Source organism: Nuphar pumila, chromosome 2, assembly GCF_984573655.1.
Source record: "Nuphar pumila chromosome 2, dmNupPumi1.hap1.1, whole genome shotgun sequence".
NCBI classification, from domain to species: Eukaryota; Viridiplantae; Streptophyta; class Magnoliopsida; order Nymphaeales; family Nymphaeaceae; genus Nuphar; species Nuphar pumila.
The window spans coordinates 13,182,217-13,204,912 of record NC_143250.1 but is presented as its reverse complement, the minus strand read 5'-3'; the positions used below and the strand labels follow the sequence as shown (position 1 = coordinate 13,204,912).

Below are 22,696 nucleotides of genomic sequence, written 5' to 3'. Positions count from 1 at the left end.
TTTACACATAGGTAGTGACATTTAGATACATGTTTTCCTTTACAACCACATATGTAATGCTAAAGCTCAACAAGGAAAATATACACACCATTCTTGATTTATGCTAACTGTTTCATCCCCGACTACCAGTCATGGTGCTTGTCTGCTTGGTTATGTTGGATATCACACATGCTATTTGCGTTTAGAATGGTCCTGTTATTTTGGTATGATATTTCCTGCATATGCCTGCAATCGGTATGTTGCTTGTCTTCTTTTTGTTAAATAGCTATTGTATTGTAAATAGTATAAAGATCATGGTTCGGTTGTATCAAAACAGGACATATGGCCAATTATGTATCATCCTTTAAATATATATATATATATATATATATATATATATATATATATATATATATATATATATAGTTGAAAGTGTTTATATGGTTACATCATTAGGTGACATTATTAGGTGGATAGTGTTAGATGATTACAGGTTAACAAATTTATGTTGATAACTCTATCTGTTATTATATACATAAAATTGAGTTTTTGAATATTTAATGACACATGTTAGCATGCTTTATAGTTTGTAACATGTGAGATATTTGATTTCTGTAATATGTTATTGCAAAGTTGTTTGGTACAGGTGCATACATGATATGAATGTGTGCAGCCCTGAAATTTCAATTTCTAGATCCGGGTTATGTTCATGTGTGTGGATGTTAACACATGTTATGAATGAAAAGTTTCATGTGCCTACATTTATGGGACATGTTTAATTATCGTGCATTTATGATTTGGTTTCAAGTGCATGTGCATACATGAAATCGATGTGTATTGGCATGTACAATCTTGCATAAATGTTCTCATGTACTTATGAATCATGAATGAATGCATATGTATTAAGTGATTTCACAAAAATAATTTCACATGGATGGTGAACACATGCATATGTCCATGGTAGCTCATGCACATTGTTACTATGGTATGAATGAATGTGCATTTGGAATCATGTTGGTATCATTGCATAAATTGCATATTGTTATGATTTTTGTGTATGATACATCGATGGTCTAAATGAATCATCACAGGCTTGGAGAGCCTTGAGCTTTGGTTTGCTCTTTCTTTAATTATTTAAATGTATCACAAAAATATTATTTATTTTTATTGCACTGTTCTATGTGTTTCTACGGGCAGAAGTCCCATGATGGTTCTCGCAGGGGTAGATGTGGGCTTTTGCCTTGTTTTGCATGCTGAATTGCAAAACTCAATAATTGACTTTTAATAAAAAGATAATGAATAAGAACAGTGTAATATACATTATGGGATCTCCCATCTGGAGAATGAGGATCTTAGAGTTCCGGTCTTGTAGAGACTATGAGGATACAAAAACTCCGTGTACTTTATTTTTGTCCCCTGAACCCGATATTGAGGTTTTTTGTCTTAGCCACGGTTTTAGAGAAAGTCTGTCACTTTACCTATGGATGGTGTGTTTGACACAACTGTTGTTTTGGTACCAAGAAAGTGACACTTGTGGGCGTGAGGTGTCCTTTGTGTCCCCGACATTAAATGTGGAGGTCTAATATTCTGATAGACAGTGTTGTTTCCTGATATCGGTAAAGGGTTAAGTTTGAAACCCAATAATAAAATACAAAATTGCGTGTTAAGCTACTCTGGAGACCTAACTTGACCTCGAAGATTTTACCCGTTTGGTGTATCTGCGAGCAACGATAATTAAAAAGAGAAACTTAAATTGTATGCATTTAATAGGGCATGCATATGAAAAAGAAAACTTTAAAGAAAGATAATGAAATATTCATGCATTGCACATAAGTCATGCATATTCCTACTATGCATTAGAACATGCATACGTTATCTGTTCCCTTAATTGTTACATGTTGGTGGATGCATGATGTTTAATTTTTAATATTTGATAAATATCTTGTTTACTTAAATTATGATTCATGTTATTGAGTAATGTTCTTTTATGCCTAATAGATGCACCATATTGCATGAATGCTTACCTGAATTATGTAACTATCATAATTGCATTCCTCTAAATTATTGCATGAATTCGTATACGTGGTTATAAGATATTTAAATGTTGTTAATGATGTTACCTGTCAGTTAGCTTTTGATAAATTGTTAACTATTGTAGCGTAGATCTTTACTTATTCTTGTATGTGCAGAAAATCACACTCGACACCCACATCACGTACTCGACACATGATATACCTGCAAGAAAATTTATATTGTTTCATACTTAAACAGTTGTACTCTAATTCTTATAAATTTATCATTTTCAGGTAATGAGTAGAGTTTATGAGTGGCTGCAGGATGAAGCTTCGATCGAAATTTTGAATTTACTGTTCCCGAGATAGCTTGAATTCATTTTAAAAAAATGTCATTAAACTTTGATGTTATTATTTATTGATAATGAAATTAAATAAATGTGTTGCCTTGCTCTCCACTGTAATGTTTTGGAATGTTTAACCTTATAATATTACTTGTTTTCGTTGTTATATATATAAAAAAAAATCCTAAAAATTTGGGTTAAAATTTCAGAGCGTTACACCATGATCGACATTATCGTCGGGATCTTCATTGTCGACATTATCATTCCCGACATTATTATGATCTCCCATCTTAGTCTTATTGTTAAGAGAGTTACAGAGGGTTTATTAGTGATGGTAAAATTAGATAGAGATTTTCAAGCACCATCTCACTGGTTCTTGCTTCTATCCCATTGGTAAGCACAAAAAGAGATATGACCATATGGATTTGGTCCTTGCATTATATTTAACTCAGTATAAACCTGTGGTATTGACAGGTATCTTTTTGACAGTTTTAATCAAAAGTTAGGTAGTCTTTTTAGAACTTTTAAAAAATTGGATGGTATTTGAAATTATGAGAAAAACTTGGGTTTGTATTTGAAACTTAATCTAAATAAACTACCTCATGTTATGTTAGATAAGTAAATATTGAAGGCAAGGTAGACATTACATTTGGCTGACCATTGCATCGTCAATCCTCCTCCTATGTGAATTTAAACTAGTCACCAAGATTGTCAATCTTTTCCCTATCCTGGTTTTCTGATAGTTAATGCACAGCAGAGATCTTGAATAAGCGAAGGAGCATAAAATTTAGAACTCCAGCATTCATAGGGTGTGTTAGTTCTGCAGAATGCCCAAGTTGTGTTTGCATGCCATGGAAAGCTGGTGCTTTCCAGGGAATACACAAACAAACGAAGCTTTTCCACAGGCCCCACCACAGCAACACAAACAGCAGCACCACTTTCCACAAGGAAATAGGGCAATCAAGCAACCCAAGTCTCCCACCAACAGCACACCACCAAACCCCAACTCCCCCCGGCACAACACCGTGAAGCTTCCCATGGTTCAGGTATTCCAATTCTTAAACCATGGAAGGTGGTTGGGCTCGAGTTTCTGCATGGAACCACCTTCTGTGACACAAACACACATGAAAAAAACATGATCTATGGCTTGAATTAGTCTGCAAGAACAAGAAAAAAACATTGATGCATGAAGTTTATAAGAAAAGTATCAACAGAAAAAGGAAAAACAGTCCACTAAAATTTACATCACACCAGTCTTAAATTCTCCACAAAACAACAGATTAGGAAAAAAGTCCAGAGTCACTATCTACAGCACCTTGCTTTATACAAAATGATATGTACAAGTGACTAGCTTGGCTTTTCCCAATTACACAAGCAAGAGTTAACCATGACCAACTCGACTTTGCTGTATTTTTTTCACACATCTACAACTAAACGTATACTATTAGCTAGTACAAGAAAATGACAACTCTGACAGAGTGAGATCTGCAGTTAAAAGGATAACCTGATATTAGAAAGTAAACTTGGAATGCAGCTCCTATATCATCCAAAGAACATGTGTTTTATGTTGTTGTGCACCTTGGGGAACATCTCATGGTTATATTCAACAGATGAAGAATATGATGACGAATGGGCTTCCAACCAACCTTCATAGTATAGCCGGCCTCTGTATGCCACTAGATCCGCATAGTAAACTGGTGGTACCAATGAAACTGGTTTTGTGCACCTAGCAAATGTGAAGCACAGATTGTAGACCAGTCCCTGCAACTCATCAGAAGAGAACTTGTTTTCATCGCACAGTACATGGTAATGTGTAGGCTTGCTAGTCCCTAGCATCCCATAGTGGCTGCAAAGGAAGAAATCAAACTCCCTCACATGAACAATCATCCTGTCAACAATGGTCCCTGGAGGCACATTTCCATGCTTTGTTGCACCCTGAGGATCTGCAGGAAAAAGGCGTGTGCGGTGCCGTTTCTGGGCAACAGTAAGGGTGATACAAGGATTATAGCCAATACTTGAAAACGCCTGCTTGATTGCATCCAGCTCCTCATTGCGCACCATGTTGAATTGTCCCTCGCCCACGCCGTCTCGAAAAAACACAATCTTTTCTGGAAATTTTCCATTTTTCTGGTGGTACATCTGAACAAGCTCTATGCACATCTCACCAAGATTCACAATCTTTTCTTTCCGGTTGTCTTGAGATCTCATCTTGGCCTCGTAGATGTTAGCATCAGGCCAATTCATGGTGGCCACCACAGCTGCAATGGAAGGGCTGACCCTGTCACTAGGGCTTGGATGGTTGACATCTGCCCCCATGAACATGACATGTACATCTTCTTTGCCAAGACACCGTGGCCTTGGAATATTGCAGAGGGCCACGTTGCTACCACCAATTTTGGCATTGATCTTGAGAGCAAGGTTTGCAAGGTACTGTGAGTTTGGCCTTTCAATGTTTTTCTTAAGGCAACACTGGGTCATAATGCCAACGTCAGTCTCACTGATGAGCTTAAGAACTTTGTAACCTGCATGCTTATAGGCTATGGGACAAATCAAAACCTGCAATCGGTTACCAGACTTAGTAGCTGCAGTTGCTGCAATTTCAGTGAGAAGCCTTGGAAGTCGGACCTGGTCAGATAATAAATTTATGTCTACACAACGAAGGTCCACAGGATTTGGTGCAATGTTGACACCTATTTCATGGCATCTACCCACAAATGCTTGAGCAAATTGAGATATCTCTCTGGTGTATCTGGTCTGGTTTAGTGGCACGAAGCTGGCTATAGCCCAGCAGTTTATTGGCTTGGGATTATATAGATGATATCGCATTAGGTTCCACTGACAGTTTGGATCCAAGTTCACCCTTCTATCTTGAGGCCCAGCCTTCAAGTCAGGGGGTTTGAGAACCCGGCCTTTGACCTCTGTTAAATCCGTGCTACCTGCTAACCCAAAGTGTCGGGTCACTTCTCCTCTGCAAAACCGAAAAGTTATGGATCAACTAAATGAACTTGATAGTTTCCTATTAAACACTAAAAACAGTAAAAAGACTACGTCAACTGCTCAACATTGCAGAGTAGTGTGTCTAACTATCTATTTATATGATGAAGAAGCCAGCGTTTTGAAGTGATTATCATGAGGTTGGCTACATGGATTTGGGTCGTCGATGTATGAGACAAAAGTAGGTAGTCCTGTCAACTCGGACCCAAGACGGGATGGTATTTGAGGTCCAGGTCTGTGTCCAGATAGCAACAACCAGACCTGGTGAAATCACCATTTTCTAAACTATTAAGCCATCTGCTAAGCATGAGGCAAGTCCATGTGGCATATGGAAAGACCAATCACCAGGTCTAAGCGTCATGCTTGTGACCAAAACAAGCTTACTCCAAGTCTATTGACTAGACAACTTGTTCATCATGAATTGGTAGTAAGGCGTTCTTGTTAAGCAAGTGGCATGAGCATGCATGACAGATAGATAATAGAGAACACACATAATTGCATGACTGAGTGAACTTAGAGACACATAGTTGCATCAAAGAGGGTTAAGTAAGAAAGTTTACCCCCATGGCCCATCTCGTGCATCAACGATTTGCTTGATGGAGCTCAATCTTTCCCAGGGAGCTATGTTTGTCAGTCCTCTCAGTGCCTTGAGAGCATCCATTGGCAAATCCTCCATTGAAAACCTCTGTCCCTCTGCCAACTCACAGAACTCCATAGGCACATAGTTAGGAGATCTCGTGCTCAAATTCAAACAGGGGATGTACCAGTAGGTCAACTGCTTCTTATACTGATCGAGGAAATACTTCTCTATTGTCGTCATCTTGGTGGTGGTGTTCCTGCTGCTGTTCTTGCTGCCAGATTTGCCTCTCTTCTCCATGAGCTCAAATGTTTCCTCCCTAGATGACTTCTTTGATAACCCGAATATGGTGAAAACCTCTGTAGTGTTCCTATGAGTAACTCTCACCTTCAGCCCTTTCAGCATTCGTTCCCAGTGCTTTCTTTCCCTGTCATCCATGTCAGCATTTGTATTACGGACTTGCACACCTGCATGCTCCGCAAGGAACTGTAGAACAGGAATGCTCTTGTAGAACGCCATTGCCGAGAGGTCTACATTGAGAGCTAGGCCTTGGGCGGTCGGCCTGAGGCTCTGAAAGAACCCATGAAATGCTGCAACCCCACCCCCAAGATCAACAACAGGGTTCCTAGAGTAGAAGTTCCGACCACGAGCTATCCGGCAATTTGCAGGGTACTCCTTCATAACCACTTGGAGCGCTCGAATCACGTTCTCGATCGTGGTTGTTGTCGATCTTGTCAAGTAGTTGTGGAGGTCGATGAGATCGATCTTGGCAGCGAATTTTAAGGTGCATTTGTACTCGCGGCCATCACTGTCTTCTCCTTTTGATATCTTAACAGTGTACGAGCCTTCCTGCAATTGATTTGCAGTGTACATGCTCTTCTCGCCGTCATAACCAACTTTTGTAGTCGAAAAAAGTTGCTGATTGTCCGCAAAAACCTTCTTTGCGATCAGGCAAGCATCAGATTTGCTAACCCGGGCCTTAAAGTCGGTATTTGATGCCGAACTTGATGATCCTTCCCCTGCATTCTCCTTTACAGGCGTTATAGTGACATCATATTGATAAATAGTACGTCCGGGATCAAACTTCACTAGGAAGTGATTGGCAAAGAGGCGTATCTGTCGCGAACAAGCAGTTCCACCAGAGTCCGGCCTATCCACTGGTTTTCGAAAAGCCTGTGGTTTGTTCAGATAACTGCAAGTTCTGCAATTGGGAAGTTGGGGGCTCTGCAAAAGAGAGCAAACCCTTCATTCTATTAGTAATTGATTAGTTTGTAAGTGGGGAACTAATTATTCGGTTAATATTCAATAAGAAGCCCAAGTTGGTGCCAAGGAAGTGAGATAAAAACAGAGAAGAACAGGGTGATTGGTTGCATAACTATCAACATCAGGTTGGTCATCAACCATTATTAAGATGAAGTGCAACTAAAGGCTTCCAAGGTTTACTTGCATAAACAGATGGGATGTATCATGTATGCAATCCCCAATTGGTTAATTGGGGGTTTGGGTTTTTTGCTCTTATAAGGGCCCTTCTTGGCCACAAGTGTTGTTGGCATTGACAGTTACCAGGCCACTCCACAAGTGTTGTGGCCACGAGGGTTTGCCTCCCCACAAAACATGATTGAAGGCAAAATTTGTGGGGAGTTACCATTGACAGTTACCAGGCCACTCCAAGTTGTGAGCATCATCCCATCACCGATGAGAGAGAGAGAAAGATACCAGTGGGCGGTGGCACTTCTCCTCGAACAGGGCCGGCATTTGATGGGGGATCTCTTTGAATGTTGGGAGCCTCTTGGGGAACCCATCCTCCTCCTCCTCCTCTTCCCCATTCTCCACCACTGGAGCTTCCTTCTCCTCCTCTTCCACCAGTGGAAACGCCACCTCTTCCACATGCCCCACCACCAGAGTTCCCTCCTCATCATCTTCCCCGTACCCCACTACCAGAATTCCCTCCTTCTCCTCCTCCTCCTCTTCCACCACTGAAGTCTCCACCTCTACTTCCTCTACCACCACTGAAATCTCCGCCTCTTCCTCCTCTACCACCACTGAAATCTCCCCCTCTTTCTCCTCTTCCCCTTCCTCTTGATTGACCCTCCATCTCTCTCTCTCTCTGGAATGCAAGCAGTTGCCGCAAATGAGGGAGCTGGATTTAAATAGCTATCATTTTGTAAAATAACCGCTTCTTTTTTGTTTGGTTAGTAATGTAACGGCTTTGGTAGAAGACCTACTAGTTAAAGTAAACCAAAGTGACCTTTTGGTTTGGACGCAATACCAAATAACCAATTAAAAAGAAAAATATTACAAGAAAACCAACAACTTACACCCAAGTTTGAACGCACCCACTTATCCAAACAAACGGCCCAAAGCCACCATCATATTTGAAAAGTTTGGACTCATCAACATATCATACTGCAACTAAGTGGCTTGGCCATGAGCCATTTTCTTTGAAAGGCAATCTGGGGTTAGATGCAGACTCCTACCAGTTATTCAACTATACCATTGGATTTTGATCCTGCAACATCCCGAAATAAGGTGACCATGACCCATTTGGGTCATTCTCCTACCAGTCTTTTGTCATGACTCAAAAAACAAAAGTTAAATTAGAAAGAGAAAGAGGTAATAAAATGTGATGCGTTGGCTTCAAGTGGGACCCACGAGCATACCTCATGGTTGAGATGCACGCTCGGTAGTGGTGGACACGTGTGATGTATGACTGATAAAAGGGAAGGGACGCGAGAGCGTAACTGGGAAAACTGAAAGTGAGCGGGAGAGAGAGAAAGGCAAGAGATTGGGCAAGAGTAAAGCGTGGGACAACGTGGAGGTGTAACTAAAGAGAGGGAGAGATAAAAAAAGGGGAGCGGAAAGGCTATTGATATCAAACCAAACCTAAATGCATGATCCAATTGTTGATTTCTAGTAAATCAATCAAAAAAATACCCAATGATAAATGTTTCTTATTGAGTAGGTTTGGAAGGTTTTTTATTGAGTTGATTTTTATTTTCCAAACCAACCATATCTATGCAAAATTAGCCTGACTTAGCAAGATTATTTGGGAGATATGAAAAATCAGGTAAGTCAAGGCTGTAATAGGCTCAGCCGACCTGGTCTAGCAAAGCTTATCAATCTCATGTGACTGGGTCCATGTCCTCATTATCATACCCGAGTTGGGTCAGGTAAAGGCCAACCCATCAACAACCTTTATCACAAACATTGGAATACTATTTTTCAGTTCATGACACCGTTCAACCCAACTTTGAGTGCAAAAAATACAACTATACAATTTTAAAAAAGAGTTAAGCCTCACAAATATAGAGAATCTTGGAGAATACCACCTCTCTCTCTCTCTCTCTCTCTCTCTCTCTCTCTATATATATATATATATATATATATATATATATATATATATATATATATATATATATATATATATATATATATATATATATATATATATATTACTTTTTTATATAAACGGTCATTCGGTGAAACATTCCGAAGATCACCGGCTATGCCCGCCGTACTTACAGTCGCTTTTCCGGTGACATAAGGGCTGATGCCAATGGGAATGGAGCCTTGACCACCCGTTTAGTGTCCAAGGCTCCCTCTCACTCCACGAAATCCCTTGGGGCCACTTTTTTCATACAAACTTAGAACAAGGAATGAAGTATCCCAAATCTTTTGCTCTTCTTGATTTACTTTTATTTCCTTTACATTCTTTCATTCTTCATTGTATCATTAGGTCTATCCATCCAAGTTGTTTCTTTCTTCTTTATTAATTTTATTGAAAAGTTTCAGGAATTATCTTCCCATTTCTTTTGCTTAGTGACTAAGGAGTCCATAGAAAACATAATCTATTATTTATTTTGCTTAGGCCCAAAGGTTGGTACCAAGTCCAAACTACTTAAGATTTGTCCTTATGAAACGTCGGAAATGATCTTCAAATGTTTCCTCACAATATTATCATGTATGTAAGCTGCTCCATTGAATATAGGCAAGCAGAAAAACTGACATAATTTCTTTTAAAAATACTAAATGAATCAAATAACATCGTTACAATTAAGCTACGTCTAGCCACTTACTAATAAAAAATAGAAGTACAGGACAGTTAAACTAATGTCTCCAATTATAAAGTATAGAGTATATAACATAGTTCACGTGTGCAACTTAACAATATCAATCAATTAAAACAAAACCAAACATTGAATTTAAAGATCTTCAATAAATTGAAATTGATTAGTAAATTTTAGTATTAAACATTTACCAAAATTCAAAAATGTTAAAATTATAGTGTGCACCTATAAATGACTGTAATACGCCAACAACTAAAGTTTAAAGGTCTTTTAACAAAATCACCATCACCATTCCATGGAATTTTTCTTGAGTGCAATTGCACAATGATGATGACCAACTTTATCATTATAGTTCCTAAATCACAGTGTCACAAAAGTTGCTTTATTTTCTACCTAACAAGCTAAGAATTTCCAGCATGAAAACTCAAACAAGGCTATTAATGAATACAACACCCAGTAGGTTAGCCACTGTTGGTCATCGAGAGAAGGACTCTCGATTGCACGTATCGATGAGTCCCTGATTGTATAACCAAAGTATAAGAAGCATGATGTTGGCAATCTTTATTTGCCAATAAAAAAATAGAAAAAGACAATTTACATAACGCTAGACTGCCGCTCGTAAGTCTCTAATTTTATCTGATTGCTAAACATTATTCATTTACTTATTTATGTTATAAAAAATGGTGAGGGCTTAGGTACCTTAAAATCATATGTTCTAGATTGTCTTAGGTTCAGGCTCGGTTTATGTGATCTAATTCGATTGAGTCATATGATATGTTAGACTATGTGGAGAGACTTGCTTTATTCATAATTTTGTAATAGGCTAAATTGAAAACAGACTACTAATTAGATACACATTAAGTTATGATCTTCAAACCTTATATAGTGGCCTTATCTTTAAGGCTTTTCATAACCATAAAGAGATTTAGTCTCTCTTATAAGGTTTAGAGAAAAGAATATGGTTAAGTATACAGGTTCTGAAAGATCACACCTCTCAACGATCTATCAGAGCGCTTATGAATTCAGGTATGCCTCTGCATCAAGTTTTGTTTCAGTTTTTGGATTTCAATGGTTTAGCAAGAACATGTTTATCGATCCTATTAAGTTTTCAGTGGATTTTCAAATCCAACAATCGGTATCAGAGCTATTTTTCTCGTTAAATTGTTAAAAAAATATTATTTCATATATTTTATTTTTCCTATTTTTTCGATGATGAATCCATCATGATCATCGGATCACCATCGGGTGGCATGAGGTTCTGTCCACATTCAGATTGTCGGACAGGAAGGGCTACCGGGCCCTTCGTTAGGTTGTCGATCGAATGGAAGGGTCGCCTAACCCTTCCCCAATTTTTTGATCGTTGGACCGCCATCGGATGGTGCAGGGGCTTGCCCATATTCAGATTGCTGGATGGGCGAACGCTCGGTCCGATCATCGAACAGCCAAGGTTGATGCCTATTCAGATCCTTTAGAATAGGCATTGGCCTACTTCGATCATCGCTCGGCACATACGAGCAGATGTTTTGTCCAGGCAATATTTCAGCAGCCTTGTCCGACACCCTCATCGAATACTTCCAGGCCAGCAATAGTCGGTGTTTTCTCTTTTTCTTATCGGCGGCACTCATAGCACACATCGACCATTGTCAGATCAACGACAGTTGAGATGCTATTTGGGTCTTGATCATTCGTCGGATAAAGAGTCTTGGACGACACTCTGGTCGGATTCAGCCATCGCCAGACTCGTTGGAGTCGATGGCACTCTGGTCGAATTCAGCTATCGCTAGACTTGTTGGAATCAATGGCAATCTGCCCGGATTCAGCCATCATCGAACTCATTGGAGTCAACGACACTCTGGCCAGATTCGGCCATCAACAGACACCTAGCGGGTCAATGGTGCTTAGACCAAGTTCGCCATGGCTAGACGTCTCGAAGTCGGTGGAAAAAAACACCCTGTTAAGGATCGACCTGTAACAGTCAGGGGCTAGTTCGGGCTTCTACCGATCTGGGGACCCAAGATGATTTGGCCCTATGTCGTTGCACCGTACTAGGCCGGTTAAACCTTCAGCCCTCCGAATCGGGATGGTTCAACCTTTTGCCAGACCGATTTGACCATTAGGTTGAGGGTCGAGTCAGACTGGGACAAACTGGTTCGGTTGTCTATCCTGAGTCGGTTTGGCCATTTGGCATGGGACGGTTCAACATTGCCAGAGCCGGTTTGGTTACCTATACAAGGGCAGTTCAGTTGCCGATCCTGGGTCGATTCAGCGATTTAGTTCAAGTTGTTTCGACCATACAAGATTGGTCAGTTTGGCCTTCAATCGACCGACCCAGGGCTGGTTTGGCCTTTAGTCGACCGGATCAAGGGTGGTTCGGCATTCAGCCAAGCCCGAATCGACTTGTTTTTTCCCTGGATCAGAGGACAGCTGACCCGGTTTGACCCCCATTTGGTTGTGGGGACTGAATCGAGTAATGTGTAGGTTGGGCCTATTCAAACCCGATCCTATGACTTGCTACCCACACCGATTGCAGTGGGTTGGGTCTGACCCGATCTGTGTCAGACCTGCTTTGGGACCCGCAGGTGGGTCCGACCAAATCTGATTGGCTGGACTCGTGCACTATCTTATAAAAAAAGTTTGAAGATTTTATTATAAGGCTATTAGGCGTGTATTATGGGGTCACTTTAGTGGGCCAATTTTCGATTACTTTTTGGCCCATCCACATTATTGTGTTTGCTTTATTTTTTATATGCACTAATCAACGTATTTGAACCTTGGTATTTATATTTGTGGGTCCAATATTCTAAACTGAATTGATTGAATTAATACGTTGCCAAAGTAACCTCTATTACGTAAATTAGTTAATTTTTTAATATTGTGATGTTTATATGTTTGCGGTTCATAAGAATAGTGATCGACCCAAAGGAAAAGTACTATTTGGCCAAACCCAAATATATACTTTCAGTAATAAATATGGGATAATTGTACGGTTTTCTACGTGAATAATGAGTGAGTCTAAAGAAAGGCTCGTTGTTTGACCGGACTAATTATTCATGTTTGATTATTGTTTTGAGAGTCCACTTACAAGTTGATATTTTTGTCCAAAGACTAAATATCAATGTTGTGCTGGGTATCTTGTGATGGAGGTTCACCACTATTTAAATATGTTGTTTTATGTTAATGCATGTGAAAATATATGTTAATTATGAGCTTGTTTATTCTTGATTCAGTTAATACATGTGCTTCTACGATATCTACTAATATTAATTACATCCCTCTTTTGAGCGGTTCTAATTTTAAAAACTAGAAAAAGAATGTTATGATCGTTCTTGGATGTATGAATTTGGATCTAGCACTACGAGAAGATCAATCACCTGCTCTTATGGATAGGCATTTCCTTGAGGATAAAAGAAACTCCAAGCGGTGGGATAGATCTAATCGCATGAGTCTCATTATCATGAAGTGTGCAATTCCTGAATCCTTCAAAAGCGCTATCTTCGAAGAGGTGAATGCCAAATGTTTTCTTGAAGAAATTAAAAAGCGATTTGCGAAAAACAAAAAGGCTAAGACAAGTACTCTTCTTTCAAGTCTTGTTTGAATGAGATATAAAGGTAAAGGAAACATTAGAGAGTACATTATGGAGATGTCCCGTCTCGCTTCAAAACTCAAGGCACTTAAGTTAAAGTTGTTTGAGGACTTACTCGTGCACTTGGTTTTGATATCCCTTCTTACACAATACAGTCAGTTTAAGGTCAGTTACAACTGCCAAAAGAAAAAATAGACTTTTAATGAGTTCATTTCACACTGTGTGCAAGAAGAGGATAGGATGAAGCAAAAGAAAACTAAGAGTGCTCATTTGACAGTGACTTCTAAGGACAGTTTTAAGAAAAAGAATAAGGAAACTATAGTTGACCTTCAATCGCAGAAGAAACAGAAAATATATCAGGACCCAAAGTCTAGTTGTTTCTTTTGCAAAGGGAAGGGTCACATGAAGAAAAATTATACCAAGTATCATGTCTGGCATGAGAAAAAAGGGTACGCTCTTTACTTTGGTTTGTTCTGAAGTTAATTTAACTTCTGTGCTCGAACACACTTGGTGGATGAATTTTGGTGTTGTCACTCACATAAGTGTGTCTATGCAAGGTTGCCTAAGTTGTCGACCACCAATTGATGTTAAAGATTCATCTATGTAGGCAATGATAAAATAGTTGAAGTTGGGACAATAGGGACTTTTAGGTTACTTTTAAAGACTAAAAATTATTTAGATTTGAAAGAAATATTTATTGTGTCATCTTTTAGGTAGAATTTGGTTTCTGCTTTTATTTTAGACAAATATGGTTATTCTTGTTTATTTAAAAATAATGAATTTAAATTATTTTTTGATTCAAATCTTATTGAGACCGGTTCTTTATCTACGGTTGATAACATTTATTTACTTGATATTGTTACCTTATTTAATAAAACCTTGCATTTAAGTTCTCGTGATACAAAACGAAAAATAACAAATGAGAATTTAACTTTATTATGGCATAAGCGCTTAGGTCATATTTCTAAACAAAGAATTTAAAAGATTGTATTGAGTGAGATTCTTGAAGCCTTTGATTTCACTGATTTTCAGGTTTGTGTTGAGTGTATAAAAAGAAAAAGAATAAACATAAGGAAATTAGGTGCAAAAAGGAGAACATATGTCTTAGAACCAATTCATATAGATATTTTTTGGTCCTTCTCTATGGTTTCTTAGAATGGTCAATAATATTTTATTACGTTCATGGATGATTATTCTTGTTATGGGTACCTATATTTAATTCATGAAAAGTCTCAGTCCCTAGATGTGTTCAAATTGTTTAAAGTCGAAGTTGAAAACCAATTTGATAAAAGAATTAAGGTTGTCAGATCTAACCGTGGTGGTGAGTACTATGGTAGATATGACGGATTAGGTGAACAATGTCCAGGGCTCTTTGCTAAATTCCTAGAGGAATGTAGGATCTTCCCTTAGTATACTATGTTAGGCACTCCTGGCATGAATTGTGTTGCTGAAAGATGAAACATGACTTTTAAGGATATGGTAAGAAGTATGATTTCTCATTCTACTTTACCAGAGTTCCTCTGGAAAAAAGCATTAAAGACTACAGTTTATATTTTGAATAAGTTACCCTTTAAAGCAGTAACCAATACCCCATATGAATTGTGGACAGACATAAAGCCTAGTATGAAACATTTTTATATTTGGGAATGTCTAGTTGAGGTGAGGCCCTACAGACCATATGAAAATAAACTGGACTCCAGAATGATTAGATGCTATTTTGTTGGGTATTCTGAAAGATCCAAAGGCTATAAGTTTTATGCCCTGTGAATAAGTTCTTTTTTAAAACAGAAAACACTTGTTTCTTTAAAGGTGTTGAGTTTGGAGGGAGTGATAAAGTAAAAGGCATTGTTTTTATAGAAGAACCTCTTTCTCTTCCTCCAATTGTGATTGACAATGATCAGATTTTTATTCTTAACATTGTTCTTACAAATTCGAATCAAGACAATAATTTAGATCTCTTTATCTAAAATCAAGCTTTTACTCCTAGAGATCAAACTCAGCAACCTCAAGAAACACCTCAAGAACTAGTGCCATTAAGAAAATCCACTAGAGAGAGAAGAACAATTTTAGATAATTATATTGTCTTTGTACAAGAACATGAGGGTGATATTGGTTTAAGGAAAGATGATCCAATCAACTTCCATCAAGTCATACAAAGTTCTAACTCTCAAAAGTGGATTGAAGCAATGCATGAGAAGATTAAATCTACGAGGGATAATGACATGTCAGATCTTGTCCCATTACCTGAAGGCGTGAAACCCATTGGTTGCAAATGGATATTTAAAACCAAAAGAGATTCAAAGGGTAATGTGGAAAGATATAAAGCTCATCTTATTGCAAAAGGGTTTACTCAAAGGAAATGCATTGACTACATAGAGATTTTTTCTTCAGTTTCTACGAAATACACTTTTAGGATTATGATGGCACTTATGGCTCATTATGATTTAGAGTTGCACCAGACGGATGTTAAGACTGCATTCCTTAATGGGAACATCGATGAAACAATATATATGGTTCAACCATAATATTTTATCTCAGGCGATGCCAAGAAAATAATTTGTAAACTAAAAAAATCTATCTATAAACTTAAGCAAGCTTCCTGTCAGTGGTATCATAAATTTCATTAAGTTGTCCTCTCATTTGGTTTTGAGATGAATGTGGTTGATGAATGCACATACCATAAGTTCAGTGAGAGTAAATTTATTTTTCTGATTTTTTATGTTGATGACATATTGCTTGCCAGTAATGATATAGGCATATTGCACAAAATTAATAGATTTTTGGCAAAGAAATTTGAAATGAAAGATCTTGGGAACGCCTCTTTTATATTAGGGATCCAAATACATCGAGATCATTTTCGAGGTATTCTTGAATTATTACAAAAGAGTTATATCGAAAGGATTCTGGATAGATATGACATAAAGGATTGCAAACCAAGGGATACTTCTGTTGTTAAGGGAGACAAGTTTAGTCTCACACAGTGCCTCAAACACTAGTTTAAAATTAAAATTATGAAATAGATTTCATATGCATCTGTTGTGGGGAGTCTTGTGCATGCTCATGTATATACGCGTTCGGATTTAGCATACATTATTGAGACGTTAGGCAGATATCTTAGTAACACAAGTATGGATTATTGGAAAGCAGTCAAACGGGTTATGCGACATTTTAAGAGAACAAAAGGGTACATGCTCACATACAAAAAGTTAGATTAGCTGGAGATCATTGGGTATTCTGATTCTGACTTTGCGGGATGCCAAGACAATTACAGATCCACGTCAGGTTATGTTTTTCTGTTGGCCAGGAGAGTTATTTTCTAGATGAGCTATTTTCTAGAAGAGTGTTAAGCGAACACTCTTCCACTATGACAACAGAATTCATAGCTTATTATGAGGCATCCAACCATGAGATATAATTACATAATTTTGTTATAGAGCTGTGAATTTTGGATAATATTGAAAGACTACTAAAGCTATTTTGTGACAATAATTCAGCAGTGTTATATTTCAACAACAACAGGATCTCATCGAAGTCAAAGCATATTGACATTAAGTTTCTTGTTGTTAAAGAAAGAGTGCAGAATGGTTAGATATCGATAGAACATATTGACATAAACTCCATGATTGCGGGTCCGCTTACTAAAGGTTTGTCACCCAAGGTCTTTTACGAGCATACTGCTCGAATGGGTGTTTTATCACTTTATGATATGTTGGTTTAGTGAGAGTTTAGATTTTGACGTTCTATGATATAATAAAGTTTTTTTTACCACTTCGGTATAAAGTTAAAGTTTCAGTTTCATTATGTACTCATTATGTTGTGATATCACTAAAGTTTTCAGGTAAGATCAGTTGAAAATAGGCATGTTTGATCACATTGCATGTAATTTTTATCTTTCACATTCATACTTGATTCGTGACATTTTGTTATGTCAATATACGTGATCATTAATGGATCCAATTACTGTATTTATAATGAAGATTGCATTGTTTCTATGTTGACATGATCAATGAACCGGATTGATAGATATATCAATTGATAAGACATTATTTTTTATCTCATAAGGTCATAATGTGTGATTATAAGGTTACGTATGTGACCCAAGTGGGAAATTATTAGAAAAAATTGTGTGGGCCTATATACGTTAAAACCACACATTATAAATTGTATTAGGTTCAGGCCCAATTTATGTGATCTAATCCGATTGAGCCATGTGATATCTCATATGGTATGATACACTATGTGGAGAGACTTGCTTTGTTCATAATTCTGTAATTGGCTGAATTGAAGACAAACTCCTAATTGGATACACATTAGATTATGGTCCTCAAACCTTATATAATGACGCTCTATTTGAGACTCTCTATAACCATCAAGAGATTTAGTCTCTCTCATATGGTTTAGAGAAAGGAATAGGGCCAAGTATACAAGTTCTCGAAGATCATACCCGTCAACGATTTATCAGAACGCTTATGAATTTAAGTATGCTTCCGCATCAAGTTCTCTTTCAGCTTTTGGATTTCAATGATTTAGCGAGAGCATGTTGATCGGTCCTATTAAGTTTTCGATGGATTTTCAAATCCAACAATTTAGTCATTTACTTTTCATCTCAACTATGCTCTTTTTCACTGGCAAGCACGCTTTGAACCAATTGCCACTCTCCTACATGTCTGTTCCTTCATAACTTTTTGATAGTGGAAGGAGAGTTCTGCTAATCTGAGTTGGTTGGTTCCTGATTTAGTGAACTCATCCAAGTCTTGGTAGAGTTCATTGACCACTTAGAGACTATTGTGAGTATATTGTACAATTTCTGAAACATGTAAATGACTGGGATACTACCCCCCAGAAAAAAAAAATGGTTGAAACCATCACCTGTAAAAAAATTCCCACACATGGACTGAAAAAGTAGCTATGGCCTGATCAATAGATAATTTGGACCCAGATAAATCATAATGGTTCTGATTCACATCCAGGTGGATCCAACCGACATTTACCTCGCAAAACTCAATGAAAAAAAAAATGGTACCAAATCAAGATCCAGTTTTGGTTCTGCTGTAGACGTGTACCCACTTAGATCCAACCCTTCTACAGCCCTAATATATGCGTGCAAAGCCCACGATAAGCTAGACAAGAAGGCTTGGTTAACGTGGCTTGATTGTCCACGCAAGGATGGATCAGATCCACATGACATTTAAGGATCAAACTGATTCAACAGCTCGAGCTTAATATGTTCAAAGTTTTTGCTATGCAACCCCGGGAAGGATCAACACATGCGTCAAGGCCATATGTATGCTGTCTATTAAATTCATCGAAGTGAGGAATGATAAAAAGGGACAGGTGGAGGGGGTGGAAGAGAATGACTTACAGTGGATAGATGCGCATCACCAGCGGCCTGTCAAAAATAAGGCAAAATCCACACAATGAAACTATGAGTTGCTCAAATATAAAGGATAAACTCTCTCTCTCGTTTTTGTTTTCAAGGAAATCAAAATCATAGAAATCGAAGTCTCCTTTCAATCCCTTCACCAAAGTTGACATGAACTTGCATTTAAGACCTGTTTTTTTTTATATGACCCTCTCCTATGTAAGAAAAAACCCAGGTGGGACCCCACGACCACCCTGGCTTAGGTGGCCCACCTCTAAAAGCTACAGACACAGCCATGCACCGGTGGGGGTTTGATCTGACGCCTTAATCTCAGCGCCCTCACAACCACTCCGTTGGCCATGCAGGCGTTCATTTAAGATCATCTGTTGAAATCAGATTTTACTTGGATGTAAAGCCCAGCCGTTAACAGGCAAGGCAACCATGCCACATCCTTTCTGTTGACACCAATATACGATACGATGCAGTAAAAAAGACGAATAAAATGATCCATTATACGTTGAACATCCACATAAAAAACCAACTGTTCAACTATTATAGGAACGTGGAGATGTTGGGTGGTTTTGACTTGGAGAGCAGATTGGTTAGAAAGGAACAGCAGGATTTTCAGGGTGTTAATTCAAATCACAGGTCAATTCATTCTATAATTCAGTGGGAACTCCAGGAATGGGCTGGCTTCAAATGGCCGGAATCGAATCTCACATGGTTGGGAGCTCATTGAATTGGTGATATCTACTCGGTTTATGTCCTTGCGCTGTTTCCTTATTATGCATGGCGCGTGCTGGGATATCTCATCGCGGCAGGCGATTTGTATCCCTGTTTATTATTACTACATAATATAATGCTTATCTTCTTTTAAAAAAAATAGGATTTGAAATATTGAGAGAGAGAGAGAGAGAGAGCTGAAAGAAGATCAAAATTACCACTCATGACGATCAACAAAATATTGAACCCATGAACCGAACAAGAGAGAACAGAAAAAGAAATGTAAAAAAAATAAGAAGTCGAAAGAAAAAAAAACTACAGAACAGACAAAAAAGCCAAGCTCAACCAAGATCCGCTGGACCAGAAGGTAAGAGTTGTATGCTTACCCTAATAATGCATCAAGATGTCGAGCAATAGCTACAAGGACGCCCATGGTTAATGCCTCCCCTCTCCTCCAAGCACAATGACTCTATCAACGCATGTCTTTGATATATAGCCTTGCAGACACAAGACAAAATAAAAAAGGTGGAGTTTAGCAACGCGGCTAAGCAAGCCTTGCGAATTGCAATCCTTATTCCTAAACCTATTGGGAGGGCAAAGGCTTCTTTACTCCAAAACCAAGGCAAAGAAATGCAAAATAGAAAAGGAAAAACCAAAGCGTGAATGCCGATCCTATGTGTTTTCTAATATGTTAAAAAGTAGAATCGTTACTTGAGTCAGCAAGAAGCAGGAGTTGGCCAAAGAGCTAAGGCGTCTCTTTATTGGTTGATGCGTATCTGTTGATGATTCTCATTCATTATTACCATTGCTGTTATTATTCATCGTCTTGAGCTCGCAAGCATTGTAATTTTATTTATTTATTTATGTATTTAACTTTTTTTTATTATCTATTGTGGAATGTGGACTAGCTTGTTGGAAGAAACCGGTGAATTGGCCGGACAGGTGTTTGAGAGCCCGGGATTTCAGATCCCAACAGGGATACAAACAAACAGTTGGGATTCAGGTCGGATGCAACCAATACTAAATTCAATTAATCAGATATTAGTTAATCAGAGTCAGATTTGGATTCTGAATCAGATGGAAAAAAGCTAGCACCAAATCCGAAAAAAAAATGCATGTAATTAATCAGATAATTAAGATATCCATTGGAATCGAATATCCGCCAACCAAATGCGACTATCAGATTGGAAACAGGTCTGGTGTTGGATATATCTGATCCCTTGACATCATTAGGTCCCAGGCTCACCTAGATTCTAGGGTTTTGAGTTTTGAGGATCTCAAAACTGTGTATATCTAGCCTAATCACCATCATCTCCTCTTGTCGAGACAAACATACATTCATGCAGACAATCCAATTTTTTACGATGTCCAAGTCAGGTTCTAAGGTCAAGATCTTAAAAACCTTATGTTATTTCACACCTCTCAGCTTACTAAAACCCTATAATTCTAGAAAAACCCTTAAATTTCTCTTTTTTATTTGCAAACGGCAAAACGTTTTGTCATCTAATCTTTGAACGGCAAAACCATTTTTGCCATCCGATAGCCGGATGACAGATCCTTTCGTCGTCCAATGTTGGGACGACAAATTGTCGTTCGGTGTCAAGACGATAAAATTGTTTTGTAAAAATCTCTTTGTTGTCAGGTGTCAAGACGATAAAATTGTTTCGCCGTCCACCCTTGATTTCCTCCCTTTTCAGTCCAGACAGCAAAAATGTCAGTTGTCCGTGGTTAAAGAACAAAAATGTTTTGTCGTCTAATCTTCTAACGGTAAAACTTTTGGTGTTCTTAATCCAGACGACCAAAACATTTTGTTTAGTGTTATTGATTGACCTGGATTTGTTCCCTATTCTTTTCCTGTTCAAATCGAACAGATTCATTTTAGTTGGGTTTTGGACTTGTTGCTTTAGTTTGAGGTTGTTTGAATCTTAGATCGATCTGTATTTATATTTTATTTTGCTTTGGTTTGTATTGGATCAGATCCACACTGGACCCGATCACTCTTGAACTATTTAAGGACTTAGCCTCAGAATGAATGTATCGTAGAAGGTTTTGAGGAATTTCCTTCTCTGAGGTCATGTTTTTTTCTTTTCTTCTTCTTTCACATTTTTTTTGAGAATACAATCATCAAGATTCAGGATCTCCCTTGAATTAAACCCACTGCTTTCGATCATCAAGAAAGTGTTTCTCTTTTCGATTGTAGCATTTTCAGTTTCTCAATCTTCACGAGAATGAGGGCCCAAGCCTTTCATGATTTCTGAGAAAACCATTAGGGAATCGATCCCAAGATCAAAACCCTAACATGGGTATTAGAGCTAGCACTTTTGGCATCACATCAACTGTCTCCAGAGTCTTCTCTCTCATGTAGGTCGATCCACACATGCAGGCTGATTTGCAGCAAGCCCCTGGCCGATTTGTAGGATCGACACCCTAACCTTTGCAGCCAGCCTAGGTCAACCTCTGTCAGCCCTCTCTCACACTCCAGATGATCTATAGCATTGATGCCCATACCGCTATGGGTGTAGCCTTCATGCAAGATTGCGTGGTCATCTTCTTCATGGAGTTTGTGCAGATAACCTTCTTCAGATACTTCAAGAGACCCGCAACTAGGTAATGGTCATACTCATCTTGTGAATGAGTTTGCACCAACCTCGTGGGATGTGCTGAGTTAGGGTGAACCAGTCCCCAACCACGGTGGCGTATGAGACAGTGACTCATTTGTGTTGGAGGTCCTGCTACGTATGTTAGTTGTAGTGCACTTTGATTTTGTTCAAAAAAAGGAATGCCTTAACGAAAGGTTTTGGACCTTAGTGCTGGTGTAACCAAGTTCTTTTGAGGTTAATAAAAAATAAAAAATACCAGTGTGTGAAAATACACCCTCATGTAGATTGATGAGCCTATAGCAGCAGGAGGCTTTGGTGCCTTCATAAAAACAATAATTAATATCAAAACAAAATAATTGTATGTGCATATTCTAAAAAGCAAAAGAACAACTTAAATAGAGAAAGTATTAGAGGTTGAGTCGAGTCAAATCCTATAAGAAGACGGGTATTAGATT

General features: G+C 38.3%; 1 protein-coding gene across 1 annotated transcript; it reads right to left on the bottom strand.

Annotated features, from left to right (window-relative positions):
- Window positions 1-3,716: 3,716 nt before the first annotated feature.
- Window positions 3,717-11,607, bottom strand: LOC149844805 (protein argonaute 2-like). Its single transcript, XM_089986317.1, has 4 exons — window positions 11,366-11,607; window positions 7,623-8,013; window positions 5,890-7,130; window positions 3,717-5,303 (listed from the first exon to the last, which is right to left on the bottom strand). The coding sequence occupies exons 1-4, from the start codon at window positions 11,605-11,607 to the stop codon at window positions 3,878-3,880; spliced, it is 3,300 nt and encodes a 1,099-aa protein (XP_089842443.1). The 3' UTR covers window positions 3,717-3,877.
- Window positions 11,608-22,696: the final 11,089 nt, after the last annotated feature.